Raw genomic sequence first — 13,582 nt, forward strand, 5'->3', positions numbered from 1 at the left:
GCAGGAGGAACGCGGGAGGGGGAGGGGCTTTTCGGATCGGAGACGTCCGGTGGGAGGCGACACATGGCGGTGGGCTCCGTGGGGGTCAGACGTACGCGCTCACCTGGGACCGAGGTTGTCTCTGAGGAAATTAACGGTGTGTGCGAGGAAGGGATGGTTAGGCGGAGGGGAAACACAAAGGTGGGAGAGAAAAAGTGGCTGGGAGCAGAAAAGAGCACTTCCAAGCCAGAGCCATCGTCTCAGAAAGCCTCACACTATGAACCATCCATCAATATGGTGCAGAAGAAGAATTAGCTGTAATGCTGCTTTCAGTGCGTCTTCACTAAGCCTGCAGATACCATGTTCAAACATGATTAACTGTAATAGAGCTTCTGTAAGCTCATATTACCTGATTAGACATAAAACTGACTTGTCTTAGCAAGTAGACATCTAAGAGCAGCGAATATTTGAGAAGTGCTCCTTATGAGCGGGAAAATCAACCACGCAGCACATCAGGAACGGGAAAAAGAAATCCGGTGAAAAAAGCAGCGCATGTAAGTAGATGTAAATTGATTATTAGTGCACAAGAGGAACATTTCAGTTGGGCTGATTTTGTGTTTTTCATGCCGCCATGTTACTAACTGCAGTTTGAATATATATGATTTATTTCTGCCTCCTTCAGTCCCCTAAATTTGACACGATAAAATGTTGCTTACACTTGTTACGCTGACACATAATCTGCTATATAAAAGCAAAAGCTCAACTAAATGTCATCAGAAAGCCACTGGAATGTTGCAGCAAGGCATTAAAGGGCTTTTCTAATCCTGGCTGAAACAGCAAAGCCCTCAGTGGTTTTTCACCCCTCAATACTCAATGTATCTTTTGATTGTTAAAGGGGGTGGGGGTGGGGGGTGGCTCATTAGTATGCATCTTTTAAGGCCCGAGGGCTGCCTGCAGATGCAGGAGTTGAGGTGGTGGGGGCGTGTGAAAAGCTGGGTCAGTCACATGGCCCGGGACTTCTCACCGCATCCCTGCATGCAGAGGATCTGAACGAAAACACCGCTCTCTCCTCCTAATTCTCAGATGGCAGCCGTGACCTACTTTCTACAAAGACAGGCTCATGCAAACTTGATGATATGCTTATAACAGAGGAGCCCGTCTCGCACTGCCTGAGGTGAGTCTCGCTATGCAGAGGCAGCAGGGGGTCTGCATGGTGAGGACCGATTAGCAGGACGTGTGTCAGCAACTCCATCCCGGTTAATCGTCATTAGCCGCAATGGCGCTCACACAGAATGGGTCTTGAAGGTGCGGGCTGTCAAGATCACCTGAACCCCCAAAAACAAGAAGCTTGGCTCCATGGTTATGCGACAACAACGCAAAATTTCATGATATAACATTTCGAGACAAGCTAATGATGAAATAATAATGATCCGAACAGCCCTCTTCTGAAACTACAGCGACATGCATACAAAATGTCGTCCTTGTTGCATCTATCCTGCAGCTACTGTACCTCCACTCAGTGCTGCAGCCACTGCAGCCGTTTGGTTTGAAATGCTGGAGTTATTTTAGTAGCTGAGTGGGCAGATTGCAGCCTCTTAAATCAAACATCCTGACACTTATTACCAATCATTATTTGCATTATTAGCTTCTAAAAGCTAGAGAGTATGGCTTTACACTGGACCTTTGTTCTGTCCTCAGCGCAGACAAAATGTGTCCATAGCGTGAATGTCGCCATCAAACTGATTCTTAACAGTTAATTGTTAATATTAACGCTGTCCTCAAACAAGTTCACGTCCGTCTGCTTTTTTTTATTTTTGGGGGAGGGGGCAACCTTCAACATCTGAGAATTTCTGCTACAAAGCTCTGCTGAAAAGCTTTTTAATTAATTTGATCGGTATCACTGGCCTTCCTGTTGCACTTAGTGCAAGCTGCAGCAAGCAAGTACGAGAGCTACTGCAGATATTTCTGTTCTATCTGAGCTATTTTTGTAGTTTTCTAGAAACTTCTGATCTAGAGTGGAGTCATGTCTTAACAGGCCACTCTTTGCTTCTTCTAAAGACATTTTCATTTAGTATATTTTTCTTCTTCATTTGATTTGACAAATTGTTCCATTTACTCATTCTTCTATTTAAAATGTGACCTGTTTTGGGGCTTTTTATTCATATCAATTTGTTTTTGCAGTACCTCCTTGGGGTCACGGACCCCCTGTTGAAGACTTGTGGTCTTGGGGTTTTATTTTTCACCGTGTAATCTTGATGATATACCGATTACCACAGTCCTCTGCCCTATCCATTCTGTAAAATGACATGTGAAGCTTAAAATGCCACGACCAGTGAAACGTGGCTTGAGTGGTGCGCTACTCATAAGCAAGCTAGTGACATCGCATAAAAAACAACTTTCCAAAGAACCTGCACTCAAATACAGACTAACAGTGCAGCAGTGGAACAGCAAACACGCAGCAGCGTGTGATTTCAGATATGAAGCGCATCTTCAAGGCTGATGTCAGACGGGTGTAAAGCTCTGAGCTACGTTCCTTCGTATGCCGCTAACTGAGGGTAAGTGAGGTTTAAGTGTACTTTATTTGCGACTTCAAATGATAGTAACGTGGCAAAGACTGCACATCACACAAAGAAACCTCGGCAGACTTGTAAGAACATCTCATCCCTAAAGAGTAAAAAAAAAAAAGAAAGAAAGAAAAATCAGGGGAAAACTCAATAACATTGAAAGCGCAAATATCAAGGCGACAAAGAAAAATAAATCATGATGACAAACGGATTCAGGTGAGCCAGGCATCAGAAAGCCAGACATCAAAACTTCACACCGCAACGAAGAAGAGAACAAAGACAAAGGAGTGGATGAAGAACACTAGGGAGTCAGATTCAAAATAAATAAATATATTAGCTGTGAGGAGGAGAAGGGAGGAGTGTCTCAGCGAGAATAACGGTGTGGGAGAGGTGCATTTATCTGACATCACATATTAGAGGAAATGGGGGGAAAAAACTCTTGATGGTTCCAGCTCACTGAGCCTGGCAGGGACACGGGAAGTCAACGTTTTTTTTTTTGTTTTCTTTTTCATAAGAAGATATGAATCAAATCATTTTTCTGAATATCAAGCAGTCTAGCCTGAAAGTGTGCCATTAACAAGTAAACCAGATTACATTATCGAATATACAACAATTGCTTTTGATTTTCTGTTATGTCTCATTTGTTCCCAGTCAAGGGAATCTCTCTTATCCCTTAGTAATGCTACCAAAATCCTGCACCTTCATTCTTCCGAGCAATTTAGACTGTTACATGAATAATGGAGACCAGAGGCTGGGGAATAAACAGACTGTGCAGCAACAGCAATGTTAGGGGGGAAAAAAAAAATATTTCATACAGATGCACGGTATTAATTAGGGGTGTAACGGTACATAGATTTCACGGTTCGTTATGTTTTTCTCCGTTGTTGAGTCACAGTTTGGTAGGATTTCAGAGAAAACATCAAGGAATGCAGAATTTACCTTTTTTTTCTTATTATTTCTGAACAAAGGAGGAAACATTGAAATGTGGCTAAATTACTGAAGTTCTCACTCCAACTGTTAAGTCAATCAAATGCTGCGTGGTGTAGTTAGAAAAGATGAGTGGTTTACTCTGGAGCATAAAAATCGCTCAAACAGAAACTATTCATTAAGACATTTGCAGCATGTTGCAGTTCATCAAACTGAATGCTTAGAACGGGCAATTCAATTTTGCAGAGGTCCAGTTAGAGAAAACTTACTGACGCAAAGGTCCGGAAGATCACAATGTCTAACTATTTAGTGTGATATATATTTAAGTAGCCTTGTAGTTGTACAAAATCTGCACGTAATCAGTACCCGCCCTTCAAATCAAATTGGTCAAGTCACGAACCACAAAACTAAACACATAGCTACGTATGAATAAATATGATCTCCCATTAAGTTTTTTGAAGCCTTTTCCGCTTCACATCTTGACTCAACAATCTCAACCAATATTACAGATAACAAGTCGACACATCTTAACACATGAACACTCGTCTATTTCTCTAGCTTTGTTTTCTCTAAATGTGTCACCATCTTTCTTTTTCTGTCTACAGTCTTTCCATGTATAACTTGCCTCGAAATCTCTCATCTTGTCTTTAGATTTGCAGAGTTTACCGCCTAGAATCAGTGTTGCCAGACGGGAAATATAGAAAAATTTTGACCCAAACTGTAGTATGTCCTATAAAAAATCACACTCTAGGACAGTGCATTCAAAATTAAAGCTATTCTATGTGCATGTACTGTCACTAACCTAAAGAATGGAGACTTGGCGATTTGAAGGAAACAACTGCGTTACTCGTTTTCAGTCAAATGGCAATCTATTTGTCCTTCTATATATTATAGACCCTGAAACTATCGTATATAGTCATCATACATATGGCAGCTCCGCCTGGAATGCACAGACTGGCCGAGTGGCCATGTGGAATGATCTCATCCTCTAAACCAAGACTGTAAAGACTACAAAAGCTGCGCCGGTTAAAATAGAATCGCCTGTTTTAAATCATAACCTTCTGTTCTGGCTGTGGTTCAGGTCCATATGGGACGGCTTCTGCGTCTGGACCCAGACGCGGCCTGCCTTTTAGTGACATATGGCCCGGGTGTCTTTGTTTCTGTAGTTTTTCTGGTACATTGTCACGAGTTTCAGTTTTGAACATTTGCTCAGTTTGAGTTTTTTTATTCCCGTTTTACTTTGATCATTTCTTTTGTTTCGTGTTCTCCTTACTTCCTGTGTTGTTTTGTAAAGATCCTTGTACCTGTGTCTTTGTGCAGTTTTTTTTTTTTTTGCTTTCCTTTGTTGTGTTCCACCTCTGTGATTGTTTGCTCTGCCCTCTGTAGTTTCACATCCCGTTTTCCCAATTAGTTCTGTGTGTGTGTGTGTAAAGTCTTGTCTCTTGGTCCTTGGTCAGTTTGTTTGTTTCTGCATATTTCCAAGCTGCATTTCCACGCCTCAAGTATTTTGCCTCCAGTGTCTCCTATTATTCTCCTGGTGTATCCTCGTTGATCCTCGACTGATTCTGTTTTTCTGTGTTGGATTACTTTTGTTTGGACAATGGTTTGGATTTCCTGATCTGCGCATCTCCAAGTGGCAACCTGCTTCTTCTCTTCTCTTGTGCTGTCCCTTCCTTTTCCTGCTCCACTTGACATCCACGTCCCATTACAAGATTTAATCCATTTACCACAAATTAGAATCTAAACATTTGGCAGAGGGGTGCTAACCATGTGGAAGTTGAGACTTCAGTAGTATAACACAAAGGTATGGTCCTGAAGATGACGCCCAAGAGCCAAAAACTGCAGTTCCTCAAATGGCCACTTGAGACTATCTCCTAGTTAAATATATTTATGACCTGGTGCTAAAAAACACATTTATAGCTGATTTCTTCAATAATTAAAACTCTAAAAGTATTTATTTTTGTATATTAGTAACCTGTTTAGATGTATTGACTATTAAGTCAAATTAAAGCTTTAAGTTTTTTGTGTAATTGAGGGCATGCCCGGCCACTTGGAGCATCAGGTGGGTGCTGTGGTGTCAGCTGCTCGCCTCAGCTCCACTCCACTCATGCTTCACTGACGAGATACTGATGGGTGGAGTAACCACACTTGGCTACACAACCACTTTTCAGAAATCCTGTTGGTGACCTCGTCATTTATTTATCTACAGACCACGCAGTGCTGAGACATTTAGGAGAGATCCGGTTTAAGAGTGTATGGAACTGTATTGTGGGAAATGTAATGTTTTTTTATGCTTAACCGGTACCAGAAAGCAAGATTCAATCTTACGGTGCATTGATTTCACTGCAATATTAAAATGTTAAAGAGTGCCGCGTTAAGAGCCTGTGTAAAATGTGTACAGGATCTTACGTTTTGGGGCTCAAACGGTTCCGGTGAAATTTATCCAAGTTTCCTTTTCAGTTCCCATTCACAAGCCTTACACAAGGCTTTTACTGCAGATATTTGAATTTGAAGTTGCTACTGGCTGCAGCCGCACACTTGGATTCGGTATGTGGGCTGTGTGTGTTATAAGAAGTAAAGAAAATGCTGAATTTATGTAATACTCAATGTCTGAACCAAGGAGCACTTGTAGCCCACTCAAGTCACCTAAGCAAACCTTGGAAACATTCCTGTATGAAACAGGTTTCTTTGGCAGCGGCAGCAAGTTGGTTTTATACAAAATGTGTACCTGAAGGTGTCCAAAAATCGATAGTTTACAGTGAAGCTGTGCTAGAGAAGGAAAACGGTGTAACTCGCGGCGCTCTAAAGTTTTTAAGTAATAGCAGGTGAAACCAGCTATGGGCATGGGCAGACATCTCATTTCATCTTGACTCCAAAAGGTGACTTCTAACATCTGAAAGTCGTACCTTCTGTAATTAAGAGATTTATCAGGATAAATTTAACATTGTGACGCATTTTAAAGGAAAGCTCAAGTCCTTGGAAATCTTTAACAGAGGGGATGATTAAGATTTTAAAGATATTAAACAATAAACCTCAAGCCGAATTTGGCAAAGCAGATAAACCATAAACCATTAAAGAGTGTGGGACTCCGAGTTTGTCTGCAGATAAACAGATGGCAATTTTACAATCCACATAAATCTGTTTGATTGAGGAAAGAGTTGAAGTGAAAGAAGCTAAAGCCTCGGTACTTTTGGAGGAGACCGCACGATTCAAAGACAAACGGAGGACGTCTGACTTCCTTGTTTTAAGGAAAAGATGACAGCTGCGGTGAAAATAAAAACCCCGTACATAATCAGATACACAGCTGAATGGCCTCATGAGACATCAAAGAATGCAGAGCTGTGGACGGGCGGCTGCATGGGTGCAAAGAATTCACTTTCTAAATCCTGAATCTTAAAATCTTCCCGTGGACTTTTGAAACCCGTTTCCGCCACTGAAAGCAGTCTGTGACATCACAGCTTGACAGCTAATCACAGATGGTGGTACTTTCCACTGAAGTAAGAGACATCTCGTCGAGTTGCATTTTCGAAGCCACAAATACAGACTCATTCGGAATTCTTTCAATAAGGGAGGACGGGTAGATGTAATTTTAATCCTTTCAATCACGCACAATTTTTGAGAGAAAGCCATAGCAAATATAAATTATTAAACGCAGTGGTGCCTTTTTATGCACGTTAAAACATGTCCAGAGGGGATCTTTCCATATATCAGACAAACTAAATCCCTTTGGAGATATGATATGGAGCGATCCAAAGGAGCCATAAAGTCACTGTAAAAGAACTTTTTTGGAGAAGTTCTGAGAAATACAAAACCGCACGATGCTACATGCACAGATCTGGTTAAAGTAGCTCTTTTTCTTTTTATTCTCCCCATCGCTTTTCTGTATTTTCTATTAACGCTGAAGAGGATTATTATTATTATCTTCTACTATACTGCATATATTGTAACAGTGCCACAGGAAGTATAGAGAAGTTACAGGTTACTAGTAACATCACAGCAGATGTACCTCGCACACGCCGCTGATACAAATAGATTTTCCCCATGCACCTTTTCACAGCAGACATTTTGAGATGTCACAGCAAGGAACGCGCAGGTGGAACTAAAAACACCAGCACCAGTTCCATTAAGCCCACACTAACCTGTCAAAGTGAGCCAGAGCATGCACAACACCAGGACCTTCTCTAAGTGGAACGCAGCCATCATTCATGCGACTGAATACATCTGTGCTTTTACTGCAATTACGAGTCAAAATGTCTGCCGTGAAAAAAAAAAACGCCTATACCCCAGCGCCTCGCAAACCGCTTCCAGTAATGACAGCGGCAGCATGTACGCATTGTTGAATGGAAGGATCAACTTAAGAGCACAGGAGACGGGAAGGTGGCAGGGGCTGTTTTCTCTAAGCGCGCGCTGAAGACGTTCGGCAGTTGACGCCACAGTAATGACCGTGCAGATTGGTTCAATACTTCACGCTCTCCTTACAAACCAGGCTCTCAGATGCGCAAAAGGAGAAAAAGGAAAAAAAAAAAAAGAAAGGGAGAAACTAAACAGAAAGAGGCCAGACGTCATCGGCGGAGGTGATTGGATTCTTAAAACAGGAGCGCACCTGCGCTCAGACCCGCGCTTAAACAAACCTGTCAAATGCTTCAGCTGCACTCAGAAAATCGCCCCCCCATACCTCCCCTCCCCTTCCAACCCCACCCCCACCCCCCACCCCCTCTCAAGTATCACAGCAAGGCCTTATCTTATCCACTTCAAGCAGCGATGCCTCTTGTGATGAATCTCTAATGTGAGAGAACTGGAAAACTATTATCTGGACTTGGCAGTTTTCTTTGGCTGGCCAATTACACCACCACCCTCTCCACAGTTCCTGCTTGGAGCTCTCTCCCTCTCTCTCTCTCTCTCTCTCTCTCTAGCTTTCCATCTCCATAAATTGTCCCCGTCTCTCAGTGATGAAGCAAATAGACTTCTTGTTAGCAAAATGCGCGCACCTTACACCTCACAACGAGGGAGGATCAAGGCCCATTTGTGCTGTATGAGGCCTCAGTCTGTGCATTACTATGGATACCTGTTATTATTTTTTTTTACAGAGTGTGCCTTCTGGCCAGATAATAAATTAGTGCCATGCTAATAGTTCCCCTCATTCTGATATATGTTTGCTGAGCTGCTGTAAGTGATTGTGTGCTGCAGTTTTTAGACAAATCGGTAATTGTCCACCATATTCATGCTTTTACACCACATAATTACTACACATTAAACAGCTGACTGCACTGACGGTACAAATAATAAATCATCTCTTCTGTGCGGTTTGGACGCATTAATCAGATGTGTTAACTGAAGTGAGGGGTTAGTATAGACAGGCTGTCATTGAGCTGCTGGTGGTGCCGGGTGGAGGGTGCAGTCCATGCTGAGCAGAAAAAAAAAACAACAACACCCTGCTGTTGGCATGAAGCCATGAAATGCACAATTAGTCCTGGGTCAGACACATTAGGTTCTCTCAAAGGCAAAAAAGGCAATCAATGCGTGACTTTGTGCTTATTATAAACTGAGTTTGAGCAGCTTTAAGAGGAAACCAAAGAGACTGTTGATCTCAGGGGATGACGGGAGAGGGACGCGAGTGGAGCAGGTTTCACAAGCAGCAGATCTTTATCCGAGGGTCACCCTTGGGTCACGCTAATCACGCTCAAACCGCGTGCTGTGACCTCCGACCTTTCCAACCTTCGCTTTCTGAGCTGCGGAGTGTTGATTTGGGGCTAATTCTGTGCCCCATCTGACCAAAACAAAAAACGCCTCCCTCATAAAACAGTCACATAAATGACTCCTGTGTTGTAGAGAGAGAGGACACTTGATTCCCAGAATATAGAGGGTACCAGGCTACCCTCTAGTGGCACGGGAAAGCAGTGAACCGTGTCACAGAATAAGTTGTTGTCTCCCTAAGATGGATAACGGGTGAAAGGGATACCAAGACGGATAAGAGGAAAAAGTCCTTTGTGGCATAAGTCACAATGAGGAAGCGATGCTGGGAATTCCAGTGCGTTAAGAGGAGATGTTTACTTTAAATGCAAATCAACACCACCAACACCAGAGGTCTTATTTTAAGGCCCGAGCTTGGCTTTTTTTTTTCTCCTCCCTTGACTTTTCAAGAAAGAAAGCTTTGATGTTGGCAGGAAGGATCGATGCCAGAGAGAGAGAGAGAGAGAAAAAAAAAGAGAGAGGGGGTGGGAGAGGATGCGGAATGAAAATGTACTTCTCGGGGTGTGTGGGTGTGCAGCTCGGGGGCATCATCATAGCTGCTTTTATTAAAGCTTTATAAAAGCCATCTTGCTATATGTCCACCCCTGTAGAGAGAGAGACGGAACGGGAGCAAGAGAAGGGGTGGAGGGGTGGGGGGGAAGCCACAAGTGACGTTTTCACGTCTCCATCCGCCCCGCATCATCTGGACATAATAAAGTTTGTCGGGTCGCATCGTTCTCAGAGGATCGGGGCTGAAATGTATTTAGTTGACCTTACTGCGCCATTTATTTCTGTTTCATTTAGCACAATCTGTCGGAGGAGTTCCTCTGCGCGGGGACGGGAATCAAGCGAATGGATGATGTGAGGTTCCCCGCAACATCCGTCCGTCATTTGACCATGTAGGCCCTTCGGTGTCGCAGCGGAGGAGCAACTTTATAGGGACACGCTACAGAAGGAAGGGAGGGAGGGTGGGATGGAAGAAAATCTACACGTTCACTCCCGAGGTTGAAGATCAAGTAGTTTGGTGCAAGGCTACGAATGAAAGGCTATTTTTGCGCACGAGGGGCAGAATAGCGCATCTTCCCAGTATGAAAGCACCATTATCAAAGGTGGTCTTATCATTACAGGCCACTTAAACGACTGACTGAAGTATAAAAAGTCCCAGAATGAAGGAATGCCAGCCAACAAGTCAGATCAGCGCAAAGAAAGCAACACAGAGGGGATGAGATCAATTAAGGATTCAAAAACGCACGGCATAATCCGCATCTACTTACATAGAGGTGATGTTTTTGGAAAACTCCGCTATGTCAACGTTGGTCCCATTGCTCCCAGTGTCTTGCATGGCGAGTAACGGGAAAAACCCGCCGTTGTCGGACTTATTGCAATAGATCTCTGTTTGAGAGCAGCTGCAGGTCGGCGGGCAGTCCAGCATGGAGCTCAGATAGTCCTGGAAAATACTCATCAGAAACAAAACCCTCCACCAGCAAATCCGGATCGAATGAAACCATAGATCCATGTCTCCGGGCGAAGTGGGGGGATAGAAGAGGTCCCGATGTCCTATGGGGTTCAACAGAACGAGAGAAAAGGAGAGGAGGAGAGTGGGAGGAAGGAAAGAAGGAGAAGACGGTTGGTGCGTCTGCACAGAGGATGCTCTATGTGAGCGTGTCTGCCGTGGATGGATGCTGTAGTGTCCTTGCGCGTCAGAGATTGGGTGAAAAGGAGGAGGAGGGGGAGGAATGAAAGGGAAAAAAAAAGACGCAACAAAAAAAATCAAAATGATCAAATATAAGAAAGCGAAATCATGTGAGCTTCCTCTCGTCTTGTCAGCCTAAGATGCATGGTGTTCCCCTGAATGCCGCTGCTGCTACTGCTGCTGCTGCTGCTGATGTCGTCGTCGTCTCTCTCCTATCAGGACCAGGACGACTGGTTGGAGAGCAGAGAGACTCAGAATGAGAAGTTGGAGCATCAAGTCCCTCCTACCGGCTACAGCCATACTGACACCTGCAGAAACTGCATGCAGTCAACAGTGATTACAGCTCCACTGCATAGGCCTGACGATTAGTGGAGTGCACACCAGGATCGAATACAGAAGTGAAAAAAAAATGTTTATTTTAGTCCATATGGCATATGTAGTGCACATTTCTCACTGTTGCAGAGAACTGGAATATAATATAGTGCAATATTTACAGCAGTTATTATAACTGCATTATATATATTTCTTGTCGTCAGAGCTGGAACCAGTAATGAGAGAATTTCTTAAAGAGCCCCACGTGACAGGCTTGGAATATATTTAAAAAAAATAAATGCTGTATTAAATGTGATATTTTAATCATTATCATTACAAACTTCAGAGCAAGGAAATCCAGGAAATCCATCCCTTTTCCCTCACTAAAAACAAAAATCTGAATAAAAAGTTGGGCAATCTCATCTATTCAACAAACAGCCTCAAACTCATTCTTTAAAGGTTAATTCCAGTTCTCAGCTGGCATACTTGCCATTCATGAGTCAAATTAGCAGCCTTTGATGACCATTGCTAACCTATCCTTGCATATGTTAAAGTGAACTTGAATTTAATTTAACATTTAAGTAAACAAACAACTGTGTAGGGAGCCTGGCCAGAGAGAGACATGCCCCCCGCCCCACTCAGCGACCCTCTAACATCCACTCCCCTCCACAGCAAAAAAGACCTCTGCTCCTATAGTTCCCTCTATCAGAAGGACCCCATCTAGGCTGAACAACAGACAAGACACAGCACCATGACTGAAACAGGTAAGTGACACATGTATTTAATTTTACCCTCTGGCAACTGAGCACCTTTATCACACAGTGGGTGGCAGTAGTGGCAGGAGGTAGAGCAGCCGTACAATAACCGAAGGTTGGCGGTTCGACGCTGCAAACACTTAACCACTTAACCCGTGTATGATTGCGAGTGAGTAATGGTTGTTGGTGGTCTGACAGGCCGCTGTGACTATCGAGGTAGTTTACCACCACCAGGGTGTGACTGTGTGAGCAAATGAATAATGCTTTCAAAGGTAAGGGCTTTGAGCATCTAATGATAGAGGATTATATAAAACCAATACATTATTATTATTATTATTACACAGAAATGTAACACGTTCTTTCTTTACTTTCCCCTTCACACATGGTTTACACAATAAAACTCAATACTTTGCATTGTTTGACCATGAATGATGATGTAAATAAAATGTAACCAGATCTAATGCAAAACACAAACAAAGCCGATTTGCAAGCTACAAATCAATGATGGAGCTACTGTCTGACTAAAACAAATAACAAGCATGGCTATACCAGTATGTATGGCTTTGTTCACTATGTTAAACAATGCATGTGTAGACTTTGACACTAGAAGGCTGTTTTCTCATTCCTCTGGTGTGGGAAGTGCAAGTTTCTCTCGGCTTTCTACTTAAATGCATTTGTGACATCACAAGTTTCAGAGCCAATTCCGATCCAGTGTGCAATTTACACATGGGAATAAAGCTTTTGTGGGAGAAGCAGGCGAACAAAAGTACAGAGGCACTGTCAGCAAAATCCGTCAAAAGTAAAAATACTCCTAGTGCGGAAAGATGGCCCCAGTGGTGCTTGGGTTCTTCAGAATTATTTAAGAGTTCAAAGTATTTCTTTGAGTTAATGTTGCTGATGTTTGTCTCTGCTCGGGGGACATATTTTCAGAGCTGCAAATGTATTAATCTAAGAGTAGATTAATGCATAAACATTAATACATAAAGTATACAGTCGGAGAGTCATTTTTCATAATTTTGTGTTCATACTTTAGCATTTCGTTGTACTCAGACTTCTACAGTAGCACAGAACAAAGACACTCTGGCTCTAAGGAACATTTCACATTGTTTCATCAAGTTGCTGCTGTACTGTCGTTTCTCTCGCACGTTTCCAAAGAGGGGAATAAACGAGGAGCATTCACATGGACGCAATCTGCAATCTCACCACTAGAGGGTACTAAATCCCGGACAGTGGTCCTTTAACATAAAGTAAAATATTTACATGTCTTGACGTGTGTTTTAAATGAAACGGAAACATTATTTCACCGGGCATGTTCACTCAACTTCCAATAGAAAAAGGGCTGAAAAAAAACTTTAATAACAGTCGTCGATAGTGGTAAGATGAGCCAGTGCTGTAGTTAGTCAGTAAATGCCCACCTAATAGTTTAATTTTCTTATTTTTTTTCATCTCTCATTTTCAAATACTGTGGTAGAACAAGAGGGATGGACCCCTTTTATAACAAGATAATTTTTTCTGTTAGAATGGATTTTAGACGAAGTAGGTAAATGCTGAGTCATAGTCTAAAACTAATAACACAACAAAAGACATTACTACGTTATATCATAACGCTTCACATAAAGTAT

General features: G+C 42.7%; 1 protein-coding gene across 2 annotated transcripts in view; it reads right to left on the reverse strand.

The window, feature by feature from the left end:
* Nucleotides 1-11,257, reverse strand: part of ntrk3b (neurotrophic tyrosine kinase, receptor, type 3b) — a 188,198-nt gene extending 176,941 nt beyond the window's left edge. The window contains exon 1 of one of the 2 annotated variants that reach the window (XM_047581346.1): nucleotides 10,475-11,257. In XM_047581346.1, coding sequence (XP_047437302.1) covers nucleotides 10,475-10,716 — 242 coding nt within the window. In that variant the 5' untranslated portion in view covers nucleotides 10,717-11,257. The remainder of the gene's footprint in view (nucleotides 1-10,474) is intronic. The other variant, XM_047581345.1, reaches the window with a different exon arrangement.
* Nucleotides 11,258-13,582: the final 2,325 nt, after the last annotated feature.

This window comes from Mugil cephalus, chromosome 3 (assembly GCF_022458985.1).
Source record: "Mugil cephalus isolate CIBA_MC_2020 chromosome 3, CIBA_Mcephalus_1.1, whole genome shotgun sequence".
Taxonomy (NCBI): domain Eukaryota; kingdom Metazoa; phylum Chordata; class Actinopteri; order Mugiliformes; family Mugilidae; genus Mugil; species Mugil cephalus.